The sequence below is a fragment of the Podarcis bocagei genome (assembly GCF_964188305.1).
Source record: "Podarcis bocagei genome assembly, chromosome: 13".
Classification (NCBI taxonomy): domain Eukaryota; kingdom Metazoa; phylum Chordata; class Lepidosauria; order Squamata; family Lacertidae; genus Podarcis; species Podarcis bocagei.
The window spans coordinates 49,202,282-49,221,132 of NC_138138.1; the positions used below are offsets into that span (position 1 = coordinate 49,202,282).

Consider the following 18,851-nt stretch of genomic DNA (forward strand, 5'->3'; position numbering starts at 1 on the left):
ATAGCTGGAAACAGCCCTCCAGAAGGTCCCTCGTCTAGGAAGAGAAAAACTGGAAAATCTCTCCTGATTGCTTCTTGGAATCCGCATAAAATGTGAGCTGTGAGGAAGGTAGGTGTGGTTGGTCAGGAATGGCCTAACAATTGGGGCCTCAGCTGCAGAAAATTGGGCCCACTGGCCAGATGTTCCTGATCCCTGATCTAAGGTGACAGAACATGTTTAATCTGCTTTAAATTCAGAAATCTAAAATTTCCAAAATCCTTCACACAAAGGAGTATCACCTTGGAGGAGGTACCCAAAATAAACACTTTTATACCAAAACATTTACCTGAAGCAGAGCGCCCCTCGCGCCGGGCGGACATCCGCAGCGTGGGGAGCCCTGTGGGAGTTCCCGCAGGGCTCCCCACGCTGCGGATAGCAGCCTGCCGCCCGACGCGCACCAGGCAGACATCCGCCACGTCGGGAGCCCTTAAAATGCAGAGTTTCCTGTGCCCAGCAGTACCTGGTTCCTGTCTTGAACTGGCTACTGTGAATGATGCCAATGCAGTTCTATAAGACAGCTCCGTGAGCTATTTTTGAGAATCAATTTCTTGGAAACATGTGCGCTTAATAGATTGTCGACACTCTGATTGCAAGTTTGGCAAATAAAATGGGTTGGGGGAGTCAGAAAGGAAACTGATGAAGTATTGCCTGCCTATCTCTTGCCCCTATTCCCAGCTCTCCATGGCACATGGTCATCATTTTCAGACATGCTTTTGGACTGTTTTAGTGCCTTCTAAAAAACCTATCTGGCTTTGATTATGTGAGGAAATTATAGTGATTTGGATTATTGCAGGTTGAGATCATAAATTGCTCAGGGTGGTCCCCCCCCCCCAGCTGCACTTTTGGCAACAAGTGGCTGGTATTTGTGTGTTTCCTCAAGTTTCATCACAAGTTGCCTCTTCTCCTTTGTGGCACACAAATAGATGGCAATTGCCTTTCTGTTTTCCAATGTGAGTCAATGCCAGAGTGGAGCCATTTTCTTCACGGCTGCAAGGCAGAAATTCCCAAACTATGATCGAAGCCCAACTGAAGTTGCATCCACACAGTGAATATTCATCTACACAATTTTTGTTTTTTTTTAAAAAAGTGTAGTCTAGAAAAGGATAGTCAAAAGCCAATCCTACACATGAAAGTCTGGTTTAAAGGTAAATTAAGCTGGGGAGAAGTACACCAGATTGAAACACCATTCTGGAGCAGGGATACTGCTGGCAGAGAAACCCAAATCTTGTATAAGGAAATGATAGCTTGAAAATAGAGTTTGAATCTTTCCTGCAAAAAAGGGACACTCTGGAGACATTTTTAGTAACTACCTATATACTAAAACCCTTAAAATATAACAAATCAATCACACAAAAACGAAGATATTTCTCAGTTCTTTCTCATTATTTGCTCCCTATGGTTCAGCTCAGGCCTCAGCACAATGATGTACAATTTGGAGGCAAAGATTGAATTACATTATGTAATGAGCCTCCTCCTCTGCTCTGAATTTAAGTAGCAGTTTCAATGCAACATGAAGAAAACAGTGCTGCCATTACCCACCAGCTACTTGGTGGGGGAACTTTTCTCCAGAGAACTAACAACTGGGAACTCACTTTAAGATCCTGATTCTTCTGCAGATGACACATTGGTACTTGTCCTACACTTGATGTCACATACGATGTCAAGTGTGGTGCAAGTGGATATGGTTTCTGTGGGATGTCCTGAAAATTGGAGCACCTGCTGGGCAAAATTTGGGAAGGTTCCTCACCCATGTGCTAGTGTGACAGAGCACTTTAACAGTAAAACAATCTAACTTTACAAGAATGTGTTTGAAGAGCTTCCTCAAAACAGTGACACTGTGGACTCAATCATAGTAACCACCTCTATTGTTAAATCCAGAATAAAAGCAAACAAACAGATAAAATAAAAGCTATTGTTCAGTTCTTTCTCATTATTTGCTGCCTATTGTTCAGCTCAGGCCTCAGAACAATGATGTAAAATTTAGGGGCAAAGATGCAGCCCAACAATCCAGCACTGGAGGACAAGATGGAGAAGATCTCCACCACCACCGTGTATTTTCCTTTGGTGCTCAGATAGGTTGGAACAAAAGACAGCCAAACACTGCAAAACAGCAACATGCTGAAGGTAATGAACTTAGCTTCATTGAAACTGTCTGGTAATTTGCGAGCTGCAAATGCCACAATGAAGCTGGCAGTGGCCAGGAGGCCCATGTAACCCAAGACACAGTAAAACATGGTCACTGAGCCTTCATTGCACTGCACAATGGTTTCTTCTGCTACTGAGTCCATGTCTAATTGGGGGAATGGGGGAGAGGTCATCAACCATACAGCACAAATACTTGTTTGAGTAAGAGAGCAGGAAAAGACAATGGCATAGGCCAGACGTTTCCCTACCCACATCCTCATACTAGACCCTGGCTTGCTAGCCATGAACACTATAACTACAGTGACAGTCTTTGCCAACACACATGAAACAGCCAATGAGAAGACGGTGCCAAACATTGGTTGGCGAAGGAGGCAGGTCACTTTCCCAGGGTGTCCGATGAACAGAAATGACGAGAGGAAGCAGAGTAGAAGGGCAATGAGGAGAGCATAGGTGAGATCCCGATTGTTGGCTTTCACAATGGGAGTATCTTTGTATTTAATAAAAGTTCTTATCATTAAAGTTGAGAGTATTGAAAAGGAAAGAGCAAGGGAGGCCAAGCAGAATCCTAAAGGTTCCTCAAAAGAAAGAAAGCTGATTGTTTTTTTGATGCATCCATTTTTGTTCATGTTTGGATATTGATCTGTTGGGCATCTGACACAGTCATCCATATCTGAAAAAGAGGATAAGGCCAAATTTCAGCAACATTTCATGTGTGATCTTCGCTTTCATTGATTGGATCCTTCTAATTTTACAGGAGCTGATGATCATATAACATTATTTGAATTATCCCTTGAGTATTCTGCTGAATAAGTTGATGTGGGTTAAACCAAAGAGCCTAGGGCTTACCAATCATTTGAGATGTGTGGGCAGCACTTTCAAATCTATGTGCATTGTATTGCACAAGGCTTATTTATGTTTTAATATTTCCTTCAAAGCAGAAAAATATTAGCAAACTACTCCAAGCAGGATAGTGTGGTTACAAGTAAAACATAGCAAGTAAAATGTCATATACCATTTTGGTTGGAAATCTTCCCTTCTGGACATGGAGTACAATCATAGCAGCAAAATTTCTGCCCTTCCTTAGTTTTCTTCTGATTACCAGGCTGGCAGTAGTCATTACACAGAGAAATGGGCACCCCCTATCCAGAAACAGAAGTAATCTCATAAGGGAGACATATTTATTGAAAAATGTGTTCACTCACTGCACTTGAAATAAGAAATGAACCTTTCATCTCTCTCAAAATTGCCCTAGAAAGCTGCTTCTTATAAAGCATAGCCATAGCCTCACTTTTTTGTGTTTGGAAACACACAAAAAAGAGGCAAGAGACAAGACATGGATTCCATTAGGGCCACTTTATTAACTGCATCTTTAGGAATTGATAAAGGGGGAAATGTCTAAATCTTCTATCAGGCTCCTAAACATGCCATGATTAGGTGAGGTCTTCCTTATTCACAGCACCTTTGAGTCCCACAAGTCCAGGTTAATGACACAGGTTTATGTCACAAAGTCACCCATACTTTGCCACATGTTTCACAGAGCCCTGTGACAAGTTACAACAACCAGAATTCACATTTGTGCGAGTTAGGCAAAGGAGAAGGGAAGATGGTGGAAGTCACTTTGATCCTTTCTGGGCTCCTAACCAGCAGGAGACACATCCACAAATGAAGCCAGAAGAAGCTACCGTACTTTCCCGTGTATAAGTATGTTTTTTACTCTAAAATAAGGTTCAAAATGAGGGCTCATCTTATACACAGATAGTATCTCCCGTATCTCCCCCCATTTTCTTAAATCGGAGTTCCCCAAATTAGGGTTCGTCTTATACATGGGGGCATCTTATACATACAAAAATACGGTAATTGAGAGCATTTTGGCCCCTCCCAAATGCGGTTCAGATTGGGAAGTAATATTAGCTCTTTAGGAATATCTCAAAGGTTGGAGTTTTGTTAGCCCTTTTTAGACATGAAAATACTTTGATATGGGATCCTCGATTAAGCCATGGACCCTTTTCCATATTTGCACCATGAGTATATTTTATCTGAATCATCCTAAGCTCTGCCATACATACAGCAAACAAAGCATAATAAATATTATTAAAACTTCAACTAAGAAAAGGGAAAATAAAGCTCAGTGCACAGTTGCATCCATCTAGGTTTCCTGCCTATCCCCATGAAGACATCAAAGAGAGAAGTAGTGCTTATCTCAAAAGTGCATCGGCTCAAAGGGATACCCAGATTCCAAACCTGGTTGAAACCTTTGTTCCATATAATCAGGTCCTCATGAATGATGAATTCTTTTCCACTGGGAGCCTTGGGATCCACCCATCCCACCTTCACTCGAAGGAAAGACTTGTTTGGGAAGGTGATCATGTTCATGATGTCAAATCCACCTCCCATTTCTCCTTCATTAGTAAAGGACACTGTTTCGCCAGCTGAATTGTTAAATGAAATTTCAGGGAAAAAATGGTGCAGCTAATTGAAAAAGAAAGATGAAAGGGAAAGAACATAAAGGAGGTTTGGACAAAATGCCGTGATTTACAAAGATCTTTCTTTATAAGCATTAGTTATGGAGCTTCACTTTACCTATACCAAGTATAAAAAGTACCTGTTTTGACACAGCAGATGGGGACTTCTGGGGAAGGAAGGTGGTGGACTGATGCTTTTTGTCGGCAAGTGATTTATCATACCTTTGAGATAAAATTCAGCTATCAAATTCACTCTGAAACAGCCTTTTTCTACATCAGGAGGATGAGAAGCTGTCAGCTCCTGGGAACCCAGACAGGACTGATAGACTTAAGAGCAGATGTCCCAATATATTTCATAGGGCCCTCAAAAGTATCCCTTTCTCTGAGATGGTTATAATGTATGACTGAGAGAAGCTTGTCCACTGATGCAAATTTCCATCTGGTGTATGAGCTACTTCATGGCTTGAAGAAGTGAATTAATATGATACATCTTTGTACAAATATTGGTAAAGTATTGCCTAACAAAGTAGATTAGATGGAAATTTTTATGTTACTGACAAGTTGGATCCTCCTAACAAAGGCTCCATGTTGTGCTCAGTCCTGAAACTCTTCCCTAACCGGCTTGTGGGCAGGGCATGCCCTGCTCCAAGCCGGTGGTGCCACAATTATGCCAATGGCCTATAGCCAATCAGCAGCGTGGCAAGGCTGGGGGTATTTATTTGGAGCACGATGTAGTGACCTCCTTTTGCTTTGCACATGCCGAACACCCGCCCACCCACCCGTTAATGAGGTCGTGTTTGGCCTTGCTTTGGACTTCAGTTGGTAGCCTGTTTTGGAAAGGGGGCCATGTAGGAATTTTTTTCCCAATGTGGAAGATTGGCTGTGGCCACTTGATTTTTGCCTACTTCTTAGCAATCGTCACAACTTTGTAAGGTTTGGCAGTTAGGCATTGGTTTAGGGGAATGTGGGGAGGGGAGGTGCAGCCATTACCTGCCCCTCCAATGAATAGGGTATTCTGTTAAAGGAATCGGGGGGTCTGGATCTCGTCTGAAGCCCAGAGAGGGGCTAGGGTCATGCCAGGGCCCCTGGGAATCCCAGAGGTGAGCACCAGCCTATATACATTGATGGAGCTCCTCCTGCTGGTTGTTTACCCTACAGGCTTCCTGCATGGTGGGGAAGGAGCCAGATATATTTTGATACCAATGCCTAAGCCAATACCAGTCACATTTGTGTATTTTAATAAAGTTGCGGCCAAAATTTGCCTATTAACATTTAAACTAAATTCTGTCTCCACTGTGTCTTTATTTCCACGGGGGAATGGGTTTTGGGGCTCGAAGCACAAACAGAAAATTTGAAGTCCTTTTATTTTAAATCTTTTTTTTCCTATTTCTACATCTTCTTCTCTCCTTTTTTTTGGGGGGGGGTGGTTTCCTTTGGTGTGTACTCTCTGTTATTGTTTTTATTTAGATTAGTTTGTCCCATCTTATTGCATTATTTAAAAAACTTTAATAGAATCATATTAAAAAGATAAAAGGGGGGAGACAGTAGATGGTAGATTTCATATGCATCTAGTAAAAAAAAATCAGACAAATGTACAAAAGGAAATGTTAAAACTAATAATAATAATAAATCATTTATTTCCCACCCACTCTGGGTGGCTTCCAACAAAATATTAAAAATGCAATAAAACATCAGGCATTAAAAACTTCCCTAAACAGGGCTGCCTTCAGAAATCTTTTAAGGTCAGTTGTTTATTTGCTTGACATCTGATGGGAGGGCTTTCCACAGAAGTATTACTTTTGCAAAAAAAATTGTGATGAAATCTTTTTGTATTACCTGCCAAGGCTGTAGATCTCGAAGTTTTAATCTTTCACTGCTTTTCGTTACTCTCTGTTTGAATCCAGACAAGTAAATGGCATGCAAAGAATGAGCCACCACATAAACAGCATTGTAGATACTGTAACTATGGCCAGATAGCTCCATTTCAAACAGAGACCTTGGAAGACTGTCCAGGCTCTCCTCCCCGGTACACACTTCATTGGTGTTCATTGGCGCATCAAGATTTGGAAATATACAGTCAAATACTTGCTCCCAGAAGACTTTGAAGAAACCGCTCTGGGTCCAGGAAGGGTTTATGCTTTGAAGAAATTCCCTGAATACTAGTAGATTTTGTGAATGAACTGTGAACAATATGGCACCTTGGAAGGGCTGAAAATCCAAAAACCTAGAGAATCCTGTTAATATGAAATCAGTCTGGGCTGTCAATATCCACACCTTTTTAAATGCTATGTTTTCCTTATTTGTCGGGTCTTGCAAAAATACAAGACCTCTCAGTGCTATAATTGTCAGGGATTCTCCATAGATGATCAAGGTAGTGACTTTATTATCTGTGAACGCTGCATTCATATCTAATGCTACATCATACATTTCATCCAGGTTATCGAGATGGATTTGATGTGGGATTCTTTGTGTAAAGGCTGAACAAATTCCATTTTGAGAAAGCAATGGCTGGAATTTCTTAATGAAATATTCACCACTGTTATCGTTAGGAGCAAAGAGCCCAACCCATGTCCAACCAAAGTGCTTAAGCAAACTGATAATCCCCATGTACTGGTGGGCTTCGTTGGGCACCATGCGATAAAAGGACCGGAACTGAGTTCTGTCACTCTCCTCTGGAGGAAAGGAACCATATGCCAGCTAAGTAAAATTGTACAGGTGTTATGCAGTTATGTTAAAATAATTCATCCTGTACCATGTGACTTTCCATAGTGGATGGAAGAATAAAATATCTGTGCAAACCTACACATAGCTTACCTGGGGAATCTTGTAGAGACCTAATATGTCTACCATATGGAAGGAAGTATCAGAGCCAAGTCCCCCAATGATGGCTATGAAGGTTTTCTGTGTGTCACATTTGTAGTTGGGGATGAATCTACCCATTTTGAAGAGGAGGTCGAGTGTAGTGCGGTAGGTCATCCTTGCATCAAAATAGCTGTCATGGATGTGGAAACCAAGTGTGACATTGTGCAAGATGTTGGGGTTTTCATTTATTTCTTTCACAGCAAATGCCAAGGCAAGTACATGTTGGTAGAATTTGGTCACCATGCTGCAAATAATGTAAATTATTTACAGACATGAATATAGTGTAACATTGAACACATTCTCTTTCAAAATAATTCATACTAGTCAAAGGTTAAGTGGAATCCCTGATCTTGTTCAGAGAAGAATTGAATAAGCTCTCCACCAAAAGAAAGAGCCTCAAATGTTTCAATGCAAACTGAATTACACTAGTTACAAAATAAGTAAGCGAGTGTCCACAAGCTAAAGGACATGAGTAAAACGAGAGAGAGGATTTGGAGGGATGTATATTCCAGAGAATATGTGGCTGTTGTTGTTGTTTGCTGCTTTAAAGAATGCAGAATACTAAGAATGTGACTTTGAAATGACTTGTCCAAAAGTGAAGGCCTTCTGGGAAATGATCTATAATGAGTTAAAAAAGGTATTTAAATATACCTTTACCAAGAAACCGGAGGCCTTCCTTCTGGGCATTGTTGGCCAGAAAGTATTAAAGAAGGACAAAAACTTCTTTATGTATGCAACTACAGCAGCAAGAATACTTATTGCAAAACATTGGAAAACACAAGATCTACCCACACTGGAAGAGTGGCAGACGCAATTGATGGACTATATGGAACTGGCCGAAATGACTGGCAGAATCCGAGATTTGGGAGAAGAAACAATGGAAGAGGAATGGAAAAAGTTTAAGGACTATTTACAAAAACACTACAAATTGTATGAATGTTAAGAAATTGCACGATTTGGAAAACCAAGGTTCCAGCAACTCGATTGAAAGATATAGAAAATTAGGTGATATATAAGGAAAGATCAAAGCTTAAAGTAATAATATGTTTAAATTTAAGTTATAACTATTTGATAAAAACTACTTGAAGTTTAGAAATATAACATGTGAAAGGCATAATTTAAGAAATGAAACAAGGTAATAATTTGCTGGTATTGTTAGTACAAAGAACGCATGGTAGGGAGATGTGAGGAAGTCCAGTTAGTTATATAAAAAAAGGGGTTATGAACAGTTGTGTTTTTTTCTTTTTCTTTTCTTTTCTTTTTGCTTTGCTATATTATTTGTTGGTGTAATTGTATGTATTTTTTGTTTGTTACTTCCTTGGTGAAGGGTTTTTATGTAATTGTTAAATGATTCTCTATTTTATGTTTGAAAACTGAATAAAAATATTTATATATAAAAAAAAGAATGTGACTTTGAAATAGAAATGCCTAGGTTGGATCAAGTTGGTTATTTGAGGACTCATAGATTTATTGAGTCAAGCATTTCTTTGCCCCTCTGTTCACCTAAACAAATCTGCCACACCAGTGGATGAATATCAACAATGTGGTGCTACCTTGTGTGAGGCTTGCAATATAAAAGGCATGACACAAAAGGAAAGGAAACTGAGAGAGATGTAGAGAGGGAAACAGTCTTACTGTGGAACCTCAAACAGATTCTGTGAAGGGGGCTCTTTGAAGAAAACTTCATAAAATACATAATAGAGCTGAGAAACTATCCCACCGATGATGAGGTCACCTGGCTGGTACCACTCGTGTGGAACAGGAAATGGATCATTCACAGGGCATGCCAAAGTATCTTCTTTGCATGCAACAGGTGATTGCAGAAACAGAAATACCAAGAGCCACAACATCCTGCCTCTTAAAACGCAGAGCTTCCTGTGCCCATCAGTACCAGGTTCCTGTCTTGGACTAGGTACTGTGAATGATGCTTGGCTTTGCCAATGCAGTTCTACAAGAGAGCTCTGTGAGCTGTTTTTGAGAATCAGTTTCTTGGAAACAGGTGCCTTTAATAGATTGCCAACACTCTGATTTCAAGTCTGGCTATTTATATGGGGTGGGGGGAGTCAGAAAGGCAACTGATGAAGTATTGCCTATCTCTTGCCCCTATTCCCAGTTCTCCATTGCTCATGGTATATTTTATAATAATTTTCAGCCTTGTTTTGGACTTTTCTAGAGCCTTCTTTAAAACCTCTTTGACTGTGTTTATGTGAGGAAATTATAGTAATTTGGAAATATTGCTGGTAGAGATAATACGTTGCTCAGGGTTCCCCTCCCCCCTTAGAGTGGCACTTTTGGCAACAAGAGGCTGGTATTCGAGTGCTTCCCCAAGTCTCATCACAAGTTGCCTCTGCTCCTTTGTGGCACACAAATAGATGGCAATTGCCTTTCCATTTTCCCATGTGAGTCAATGTCAATCAGAGTAAAGCCATTTTCTTTGAGGTTGAAAAGCAGAAAATCCCAAACTATGATCACAGCCCAACTCCAGTTTCATCTACACAGTGAATATTTTTCTACACTTTTTTTTTAAAAAAAGTGTAGTCTAGGAAATGAAAGTTACAGGCCAATCCTATACACAAAAGGCTGGTATAAAGGTAAATTATGCTGGGGAGAAAACCTGTTTGAAACACCATTCTGGAGCAGGGCTACTGCTGGCTAAGAAACCCAAACCTTGTATAATGAAAAGATGCCTTTAAAATAGAGTTTGAATCCACTAGTGAGGAAGGTGGGTGTGGTGGGAGTGGGCTGTCCTGGGTGTCATCCGGGCGGTATCACCGCACGCCACACCCCAGGACGTGTGCCTCTTCCCGCGCACCCCCAAGACATGCGCTGCTTACCGCGCACTCCCAGGATGCTTGATGCTTGCCGCACCTGCGCCCAGGCATGTGCTCCACTACTGTTTAAATCCCTCATGCAAAAGAGGAACACTCTGGAGACATTCTTAGTAATCACCTATATACTAAAACCCTTAATATATAACAAATCAAGGAAAGCGTGGTCGCTTCGGAATGGCCAAACTATTGGGGCCTCGGCTGCACCAAATTAGGGCCCCTGGCCAGATGTTCTTGACTCCTTTATCTAAGGTGACAGAACATTTTTGTCTGCTTTAATTTAAGAAACGTAAAACTTCCAAAATCCCTCCCGCAAAAGAGTGTCACCTTGGAGAAGGAACCCAAAATAAACACATTTATACTAAAACATGTACTATACAGCAATACAATATATTAAAGAAATAAGATACAGTTTACATCTTTTTCCTTATCAGTTGCTCCCTGTTGTTCAGCTCAGGCCTCAGCACAATGATGTAGCATTTAGGGGCAAAGATGCAGCCCAACAATCCAGCACTTGAGGATAAGATGGAGAAAATCTCCACTGCCACCATGAATTTCCCTTTGGTGCTCAGATAGGTTGGGACAAAAGAAAGCCAAACACTGCAGAACAGCAACATGCTGAAGGTAATGAACTTGGCTTCATTGAAACTGTCCGGTAATTTGCGAGCTGCAAATGCCACAATGAAGCTGGCAATGGCCAGGAGGCCCATGTAGCCCAGGACACAGTAAAACATGGTCACTGAGCCTTCATTACATTGCACAATGGTTTCTTCCATTACTGAGTACATGTCTAGATCAGGGAATGGGGGAGAGGTCATCAACCACCCAGTACAAGTAATCACTTGAATGAGGGAACAGAAAAGGACAATGGAGTTGGTCAGTCTTTTTCCCACCCACTTTCTCATACTGGACCCTGGCTTAGTGGCCATGAAAGCTGCAACTACAGTGATGGTTTTGGCCAACACACAGGAAACAGCCAGTGAGAAGACGATGCCAAAAGTGGGTTGACGAAGAAGGCAGGTCACTTTCCCAGGTTTTCCTAGGAACAGCAAAGATGAGAGGAAGCAGAGCAGGAGGGCGATGAGGAGAATGTAGGTGAGATCCCTGTTGTTGGCTTTGACAATGGGTGTGTCTTTGTGTTGAATAAAAGTTCCTAGCACCAAAGCTGTGATCAGGGAAAAAGAAAGAGCAACTAAGGCTAAGCTGACACCTAAAGGTTCCTCATAAGAAAGAAAGCTTATAGTTTTGGGGATGCATCCATTTTTCTTCTTATTTGGATACTGATCTTCTGGGCATCTGAAGCAGTCATCCATATCTGAAAAACAGAATAAAGTCAAACTCACGTAGCAATTCATGTGTGCCTTTTGTCTACTGTATAACATTTCTGCTGAATCTTACATAGTTTCTTTAAAAGTATTTTAAGGAGCCATGCTGTGCACCCAGCAGGGTGGTGGCCTTTGTCCAATGTCACCCAGATGGCAGAGTGAGTGGGACCTTGGTTTTTTGCACTGGCAGTTAACTGAGACAAAAAATGTATTCTGCTCCCTAATTTAATTATATCCAGGCTAGAATACAATTTGCCTTTCATTTGGTGCCGTAGCCATTTTTAGGCATTCTAAAGCCTTTGTGGGCAGAAAAGCCATTAGGCATAACCACATCAATAGGGATGTACCATAAAGGCTTTATAAAATGACAGGAACAAGGCATGTCCAATCTTGCCGATCTCTCTCTCTCTGACACGCACCCACACGCATGCGGTTACCTACTGGGAATCTAGAAGCTTATCTTACCAAAGACAAAGGTCCAACCTTGTTCAATTCTGAAGGGTGCAGAATGGCACTCAAACAGCAAGTGCTGGTTAGAATAAGGACCCTATATTCACCTTAGTACCATGTAATCCCCTCTTGAAAAAAAGTAAAGGTAGAGGACCACTGAAAGTTAAGTCCAGTCGCGAAAGACTCTGGGGTTGCTACCTCTCATCTCGCTTTACTGGCCGAGGGAGCAGACGTTTGTCCACAGAGAGTTTTTCCGGGTCATGGGGGCAGCATGTCTAAGCCCCTTGACCAGAGCAGTGCACGGAAATGCTGTTTACCTTCCTGCCAGAGTGCTACCTATTTATCTACTTGCACTTTTTCGGCATGCTTTCTCTTAAGGGTTAAAGAGACCCCTGACCATTAGGTCCAGTCGTGACCGACTCTGGGGTTGCGACGCTCATCTCGCTTTATTGGCCGAGGGAGCTGGCGTACAGCTTCCGGGTCATGTGGCCAGCATGACTAAGCCGCTTCTGGTGAACCAGAGCAGCGCACGGAAATGCCGTTTACCTTCCCGCCGGAGCGGTAACTATTTATCTACTTGGACTTTGATGTGCTTTCGAACTGCTAGGTTGGCAGGAGCAGGAACCAAACAACAGGAGCTCCCCCCGTTGCAAGGGTTCGAACCGCTGACCTTCTGATCAGCAAGTCCTAGGCTCTGTGCTTTAACCCACAGCGCCACCCATGTCCCTTTCTCTTACCTTTCTCTTACCTTAAGCATAATGACTAAATTTCTGGCCTAATTTCACCCAGGATGGATGTCTAGGTTGTCCCAGCCACCATATAATTCTCAAATATGCATTTTTTTTTCTACAATTGTACTACTTGTTAGTTTCTCTTAAATTATGTCTAGAATTAAATCATTTGGGGGGGGGCTTAATTTCAGATCCACATGCATGCGATTTCACCAGCCTTCTACATTTTTGAAGTTTTTGATGTGAAGTTACTGGAAAGTAGCAACAAAATATTAACACTGCTCTGGGCAGGATATTGTGGTTACATGCACATCATATTGTTTAAATTCTTTTCAACAGATATTTGCTGATCTTGTACAATGAAACCTGTCTACCATTCTGGTTTGAAATCTTCCCTTCTGGACATGGAACACAATCATAGCAGCAAAATTTCTGCCCTTCCTTCCTTTTCTTCTGATTACCAGGGCGACAGTAGTCATTGCACACAGAGATAGGCATCACCTGTCAATAAACAGGAAATAATTTCAGAAGGGAGAAACATTTGAAAGTAATGTTCAGCCTCTGAACTTCAGATAAGAAAGTGGACCTCTCTTCACATAAATATCTGCATTGGATGGCTGCTTTGTATAATGAACAGGTATTGGCTTATTTTTGTTAGGAAATCAGAAAAAAGAGGCAATACATTTGGCATGGATTAAACTAGGGCCCCTATCACTCTCCTAAACCTGTCAGGATTTGGTAAGCCCTTTTTGATTCACACTGCCTTTGAGTCATAAAACTCCATGAAAGTGAAACAAGTCAGCCTGAAAAGACATCCTTCTCTTCCCCACAGGCTTAAGAGGCCATTATAGAAGTCTCTTAAATCAGAATTCAGCTGAGGGGGATAGCAGAATGCTTATCAGTTTTGACATCCTCCTTCATTTAATGTGCACACCTGCCAAGTGATGAGAAAGCCAATTTTCATAATTCTGTGGCTCCCACTAGTAACGTGGGAAAGTGTGCCAACCCTACCCCGGCCCCTTTTCTATTGAAAGAGAGACCACCCTTTCTTCGGTCATGAATCAATTTTATCTGGATCATCCTGAGCACTGTCGTACATAGTATATATTATTTTAAAATTCATTTCAACTGTGAACATAGATTTGTTTGGCATGTTCATAGTTTCATCTACCGCTATCCAAAATATTTCAATGGAAATAGTAATGGTTATTTTGGATAATCTAAATGACCCATATGGAGAATGTGGGGCCCAGAAGAAAACCCTACTCTCCAGACCTGATTAAAACCATTGTGCCACATGATCTTGTCCTCGTGAACGATGAATTCTTTTCCATCAACTGCATCAGAATCAACCCATCCAACCTTCACTCGAATAAAGGACCTGTTTGGGAATGTGACTGTATTCATGATGTCAAATCCACCTCCCATTTCTCTTTGATCAGTAAAGGATACAATTTCTCCAGCTGAGTTGTTAAATGAAATGTCATGAAGAACAGGGTGGAGCTAATAAAAAGAGAAAAGAGAGTTGAATTGAAAATAATGTAATGGAGATTTTGAGCAAAATGCCATGATTTACAGAAACCCTTCTTTATGAATCTCATTTAGGTATAGTGAAATAGCTTCAATTAACAAAGAACATTTGTGAAAAATAAGTGATTTTGACACAACAGATGGAGACTTTATTATGCATTCACTGAACCCATAATATTATTTCTATCAAAATGTACACAATTTAAAATGCTCAATCTTTTTCAGTAAATAAGATTTGGAATAGCATTTCAACAGCACTTTTGGATCAGAATGCAATAGAGGTGTGTGTGTGTGTGTGTGTGTGTGTGTGTGTGTATAAATATGATAAAGAGCCTAAATAAATACTATTTCAACAGGCTAAAAGCGGCATAGTGTTGGACATTATAATTGAACTTGTTATTTCAAAACATAACAAAAAAATACCATTTTCCCATAAATGTGTTAGGCTGGTCTATATGTATTCTTTCATAAGTTACTGTAATCATAGCTACTATGCACCAAATTTTCTCAGTCCATTCAGATATAGTAGGAGAAATGCTACTTCCCCCTATTTTTAGCAATATTACTATCCACAAAAGTAATAAAATTGCATAGTATTACTTTATTATGTTCTGGAACAACATCTTTTACATAACCAAGCAGAAATATTTTAGGTTCCAAGGGTATGTAAAATCTTCTCTTGTATTAATGCAGATATAATAACTTTTTTCTCTTCAGAAGTTAAAAATGCATTGACTAAGGTATGCAATGCCATTTAACAGCACTTGTGGATGAAAAGTATGATTAAGTCTACTTCAGTCCTATTTTTCTAGAAAAAGAGTTGCCGAAACTCACCATGAACTCCTCCCTCTTTCTCTTAGAATGGCAATGGCATCTGTCTGAGAGGTGTCAAAACTCACCTGAGATGTTCCTGAACCCACCTGAGACATGCCGGAACCAAGTGTCGGTGAGTTCCCCTCAAAAAAGGTGTGGTCTGCTGGACATAAACTGTCAGGCGGCATTGTTGCTTGGTCACAGTCCCACATCATCGGTCCTGTACTAATCTATTCATGAGAACAACATATTTTGTTTTTCTTCATTTTGAAAGCATTACCTGCCAAGGCTCCAGATCTTGAACTTTTAATCTTGTACTTCTCCCCGTTGCTCTCTGCTTGGATCTAGTTGAGTAAATGTTCTGCAAGGCATGAGCCACAGTATAGACACCATTGTAAATGCTGTAGCTGTGACCAGTCATGGACATTTCAAATAGAGACCTTGGAAGGTTCTGCAACCTCTCCTCCCCAGTACACATGTCATTGACATCCACTGGCGCATCAAGATTTGGGAATACACAGTCAAATGCTTGCTCCCAGAATTTCTTGAAAAAACCATCTCTCTGGGTCCAAGGCGGCTTTACACTCTGAAGAAATTCTTGGAATGCTAGAAGGTTTTCTGAGTGAATTGTGAAGGAAATGGCACCTTGGAAGAGCAGAACATTCCAAAATTTAATAAGACCCATAGATATGAAATCACTCTGGGCTGTAAAGATCCATACCTTTATAAATGGTGTGTTTTCCTTATTTGTAGGATCTGGCAGAAATATAATAGCCCTCAGTGCTATAATTGCTAGAGATTCTCCATAAACAATAAATGTAGTGACTTTATTATCTCTGATCTGTATATACATATTTAAAGCTATACCATGCATTTCATCCACATTATCAACGTGGAGTTGTTTTGGGATTCTTTGTGTGAAGGCTGAGCAGATGCCATTTTGAGAAAGCAATGGCTCCAGAATCTGCAAGAAATGTTCTCCACTGTTATCATTCAGAGCAAGGAGTCCAATCCACGTCCATCCAAAATGCTTAAGCAAGTGGATAATCCCTACAAATTGTTGGGCTTCATTGGGCACCATGTGGTAAAAGGAAGCAGCCTGACTTGCATCATTCTCCGCTGGGGGAAATGAACCATATGCAAACTGAAAGAAAATGTGAATATAATCTCAAATTATATGGAAAATATTTACCCTGCACCATTTGGCTTTTTATTCAACAAATTCTAAGCTTTCTTTTTTTCCTAATTTAACATTTTTATTTGAGCTGTGACTAGATCAGTTTCACATCCCTAGAAATAAAACAGACTAGAATACTTCCCAATAGGTCTGCTCTGTGTAGAGCAAACATGGAAGCAACCCAAAGATGGAGGAAGAAAATATTCCAATTCTCCCCTTCATACCTCTTACCTGTGGAATCTTGTAGACACCTAATGTGTCTGCCATATGGAAGGTGGTATCATGGCCAAGTCCCCCAATGGTGGATATGAGGTTTTTTTGGGTGTCACATTTGTAGTTGGGGACAAAGGTCCTCATTTTGAAGAGGAGGTCTAGAGTCGTACGGTAGGTCATCCTTGCATCATAATAGCTGTCATAGATGTGGAAGCCAAGTGTGATATTGGGCAAGATGTTGGGATTCTCATTGACTTCTTTCACAGCAAATGCCAATGCAAGGATGTGCTGATAAAATTTTGGCACCATACTGCAGATAAAGTAAATTATTTACAAATATGAATTTACTGCAATATTGGACATCTTCTGTTTCAAACTCAAATGGAAATATTGCATTTGTCATTAACACATCTAAGCTAATAAAAGCCATGCTCTCCAAAGAAAATCCATGATTCATCAGGGCATTACTACTTTGTATGGCACTCTCTCACTTCTGCTGTTCTTCTATTGCTTGACATTTCCATCACAGTCAATCAAGGAAAAAGTAAAACTAATCTGTTTTTCCTTAAGTAGGTGAGAACTTCATTTAACTCACGAAATATGTTCTGTTCTGTGAAAGCGGCAATGTAATAAACCCTTATATGAAAGTATACTTGAATTCTCAGCATAGGGTTGGGATAAGGTCAACAAAAAGTCTTGCACAACAGAACCACAGCTTTGAGGTGTGCAGTCCACAGTAGCTAAACACAGTCATTGATCCTGCAGGGTGTCAGACAGAAAGGGGAGTCAGGTGGCATTAGATTTATCTTTTCACTGGAAGAAACACCTGGCGGTAAATTTTGCTGACTGCCTCTCCTCCTGGCCTAATGCCCTGTCCTTACAACCTTGTTCCATCTTACCTGACTCAAACAATCCAACCAATCTCCAGAACCCTGCAAATACACCCACTTACTGAACTTTTTCAGATCAGGAAAGAAGAAATGTTTTTTTTCTAACATTTTTCAAATATTTAATGGAAAGACAATTTCCCTTAAGTAATTAAAACCCTGCACACACTGAAACTTTAAAAAATCTTGAATATGAGGTAGTAAAATATAATACTCTTTTAAAGGACAAGGAAGCTTTGGAGATATTGAAGGACAGTGTATGATAGAGCTCTAGTTTTTTATTATTATTATTTCTCTGCAATCTAACCTTATCTGTTTATTTACATTTTCACCCTTCTTTTCCTCACAAATACCCTTGGAGTAACTGTAATAAAAAATATGAAGACTCTTTCCCCATCCCTTTACAAAATAGAAATCATGTTTTTCTATGGGAGAACAAAAGCCATATTTGCTGTCTGCAAACATAGTAGACTGTGGAAGACTCAGGAGGTGACTGAATGAGTCTGTCGGGAGTACATAAAGGTTTCTTGTCAATTATTCAAATCATTTTTTGAGCTGCCAGTATATAACTTTTTTGTTCCACCATTCAGTCAAAATGTGACTCCCACTGCAGCTTGAAAACATCATTGATAAGACAAGCCCTCCCTTTAGGATTCCTGCCTGAAAGACATGAGACAAAGGGAAAGGCAACCCAGAGGGGGAATGGAAAATTCTTACGATGAAACATCAAACAGGTTCTGTGATGGGTGTTCCTTGAAGAAAACGTCAAAGAAAATGTAACAGTTCTGAGACACAATCCCACCAATGATGAGGTCACCTGGCTGGTACCACTCATGCGGAACAGGAAAAGGATTATTCCTGGGGCACCGGGTAGAATTAGAGCTATTAGAAACAGGAGTGATTTGAAATAGCATCACCAATAGCAGCAACATCCTCGCAGCCTAGCTTGTCTCAGAATTTGATTCTGCTGTGTGCATCCATAGCAGCTACCTTTAAAGAGGCTACAGTCAATTATGCCTGGCTCAGTCAATGCAGCTCTATGAGGGACATTATGAGCTACATTTAATCAAAGTGTTATAAATACATTCCTTGAGTGATAACAGAGGTTATATTGTCGTAAATTGAATTGATAAAGCCCTGCCTATCATTAGCCCCTAAGGTATCTCTCCATAGGTCATGGGGTTATTTTTAATCATGTTCAGGCTTGCTTGTTGATTGTTTCCTTGTTCTTTCAGGAAACCACCTGGAGGTTTAACCTGGTGGGAGAAAGATGCAACAATTTAAATAATTGCAGAATAGGAGTACAGTGGTACCTCGGGTTACAGATGCTTCAGGTTACAGACGCTTCAGTTTATAGACTCCACTAACCCAGAAATAGTACCTCAGGTA

The 18,851-nt window shown here is 40.6% G+C and overlaps 2 protein-coding genes across 2 annotated transcripts; both read right to left on the reverse strand.

The window, feature by feature from the left end:
- Positions 1-1,955: 1,955 nt before the first annotated feature.
- On the reverse strand, positions 1,956-9,358 carry LOC308571866 (vomeronasal type-2 receptor 26-like; the record flags this gene model as incomplete). The annotated part of the gene is made up of 5 exons (XM_081167476.1): positions 1,956-2,854; positions 4,413-4,653; positions 6,483-7,343; positions 7,461-7,752; positions 9,144-9,358. The coding sequence occupies 5 exons, from the start codon at positions 9,356-9,358 to the stop codon at positions 1,956-1,958; spliced, it is 2,508 nt and encodes an 835-aa protein (XP_081023602.1).
- Positions 9,359-10,749: 1,391 nt separating this feature from the next.
- LOC308571867 (vomeronasal type-2 receptor 26-like) lies at positions 10,750-18,394 on the reverse strand (the record flags this gene model as incomplete). Its single annotated transcript, XM_081167477.1, has 7 exons — positions 10,750-11,651; positions 13,217-13,343; positions 14,118-14,345; positions 15,272-15,415; positions 15,466-16,329; positions 16,594-16,885; positions 18,180-18,394. 7 exons carry the CDS (start codon positions 18,392-18,394, stop codon positions 10,750-10,752), a joined length of 2,772 nt encoding a protein of 923 aa, XP_081023603.1.
- Between the last annotated feature and the right edge of the window lie 457 nt (positions 18,395-18,851).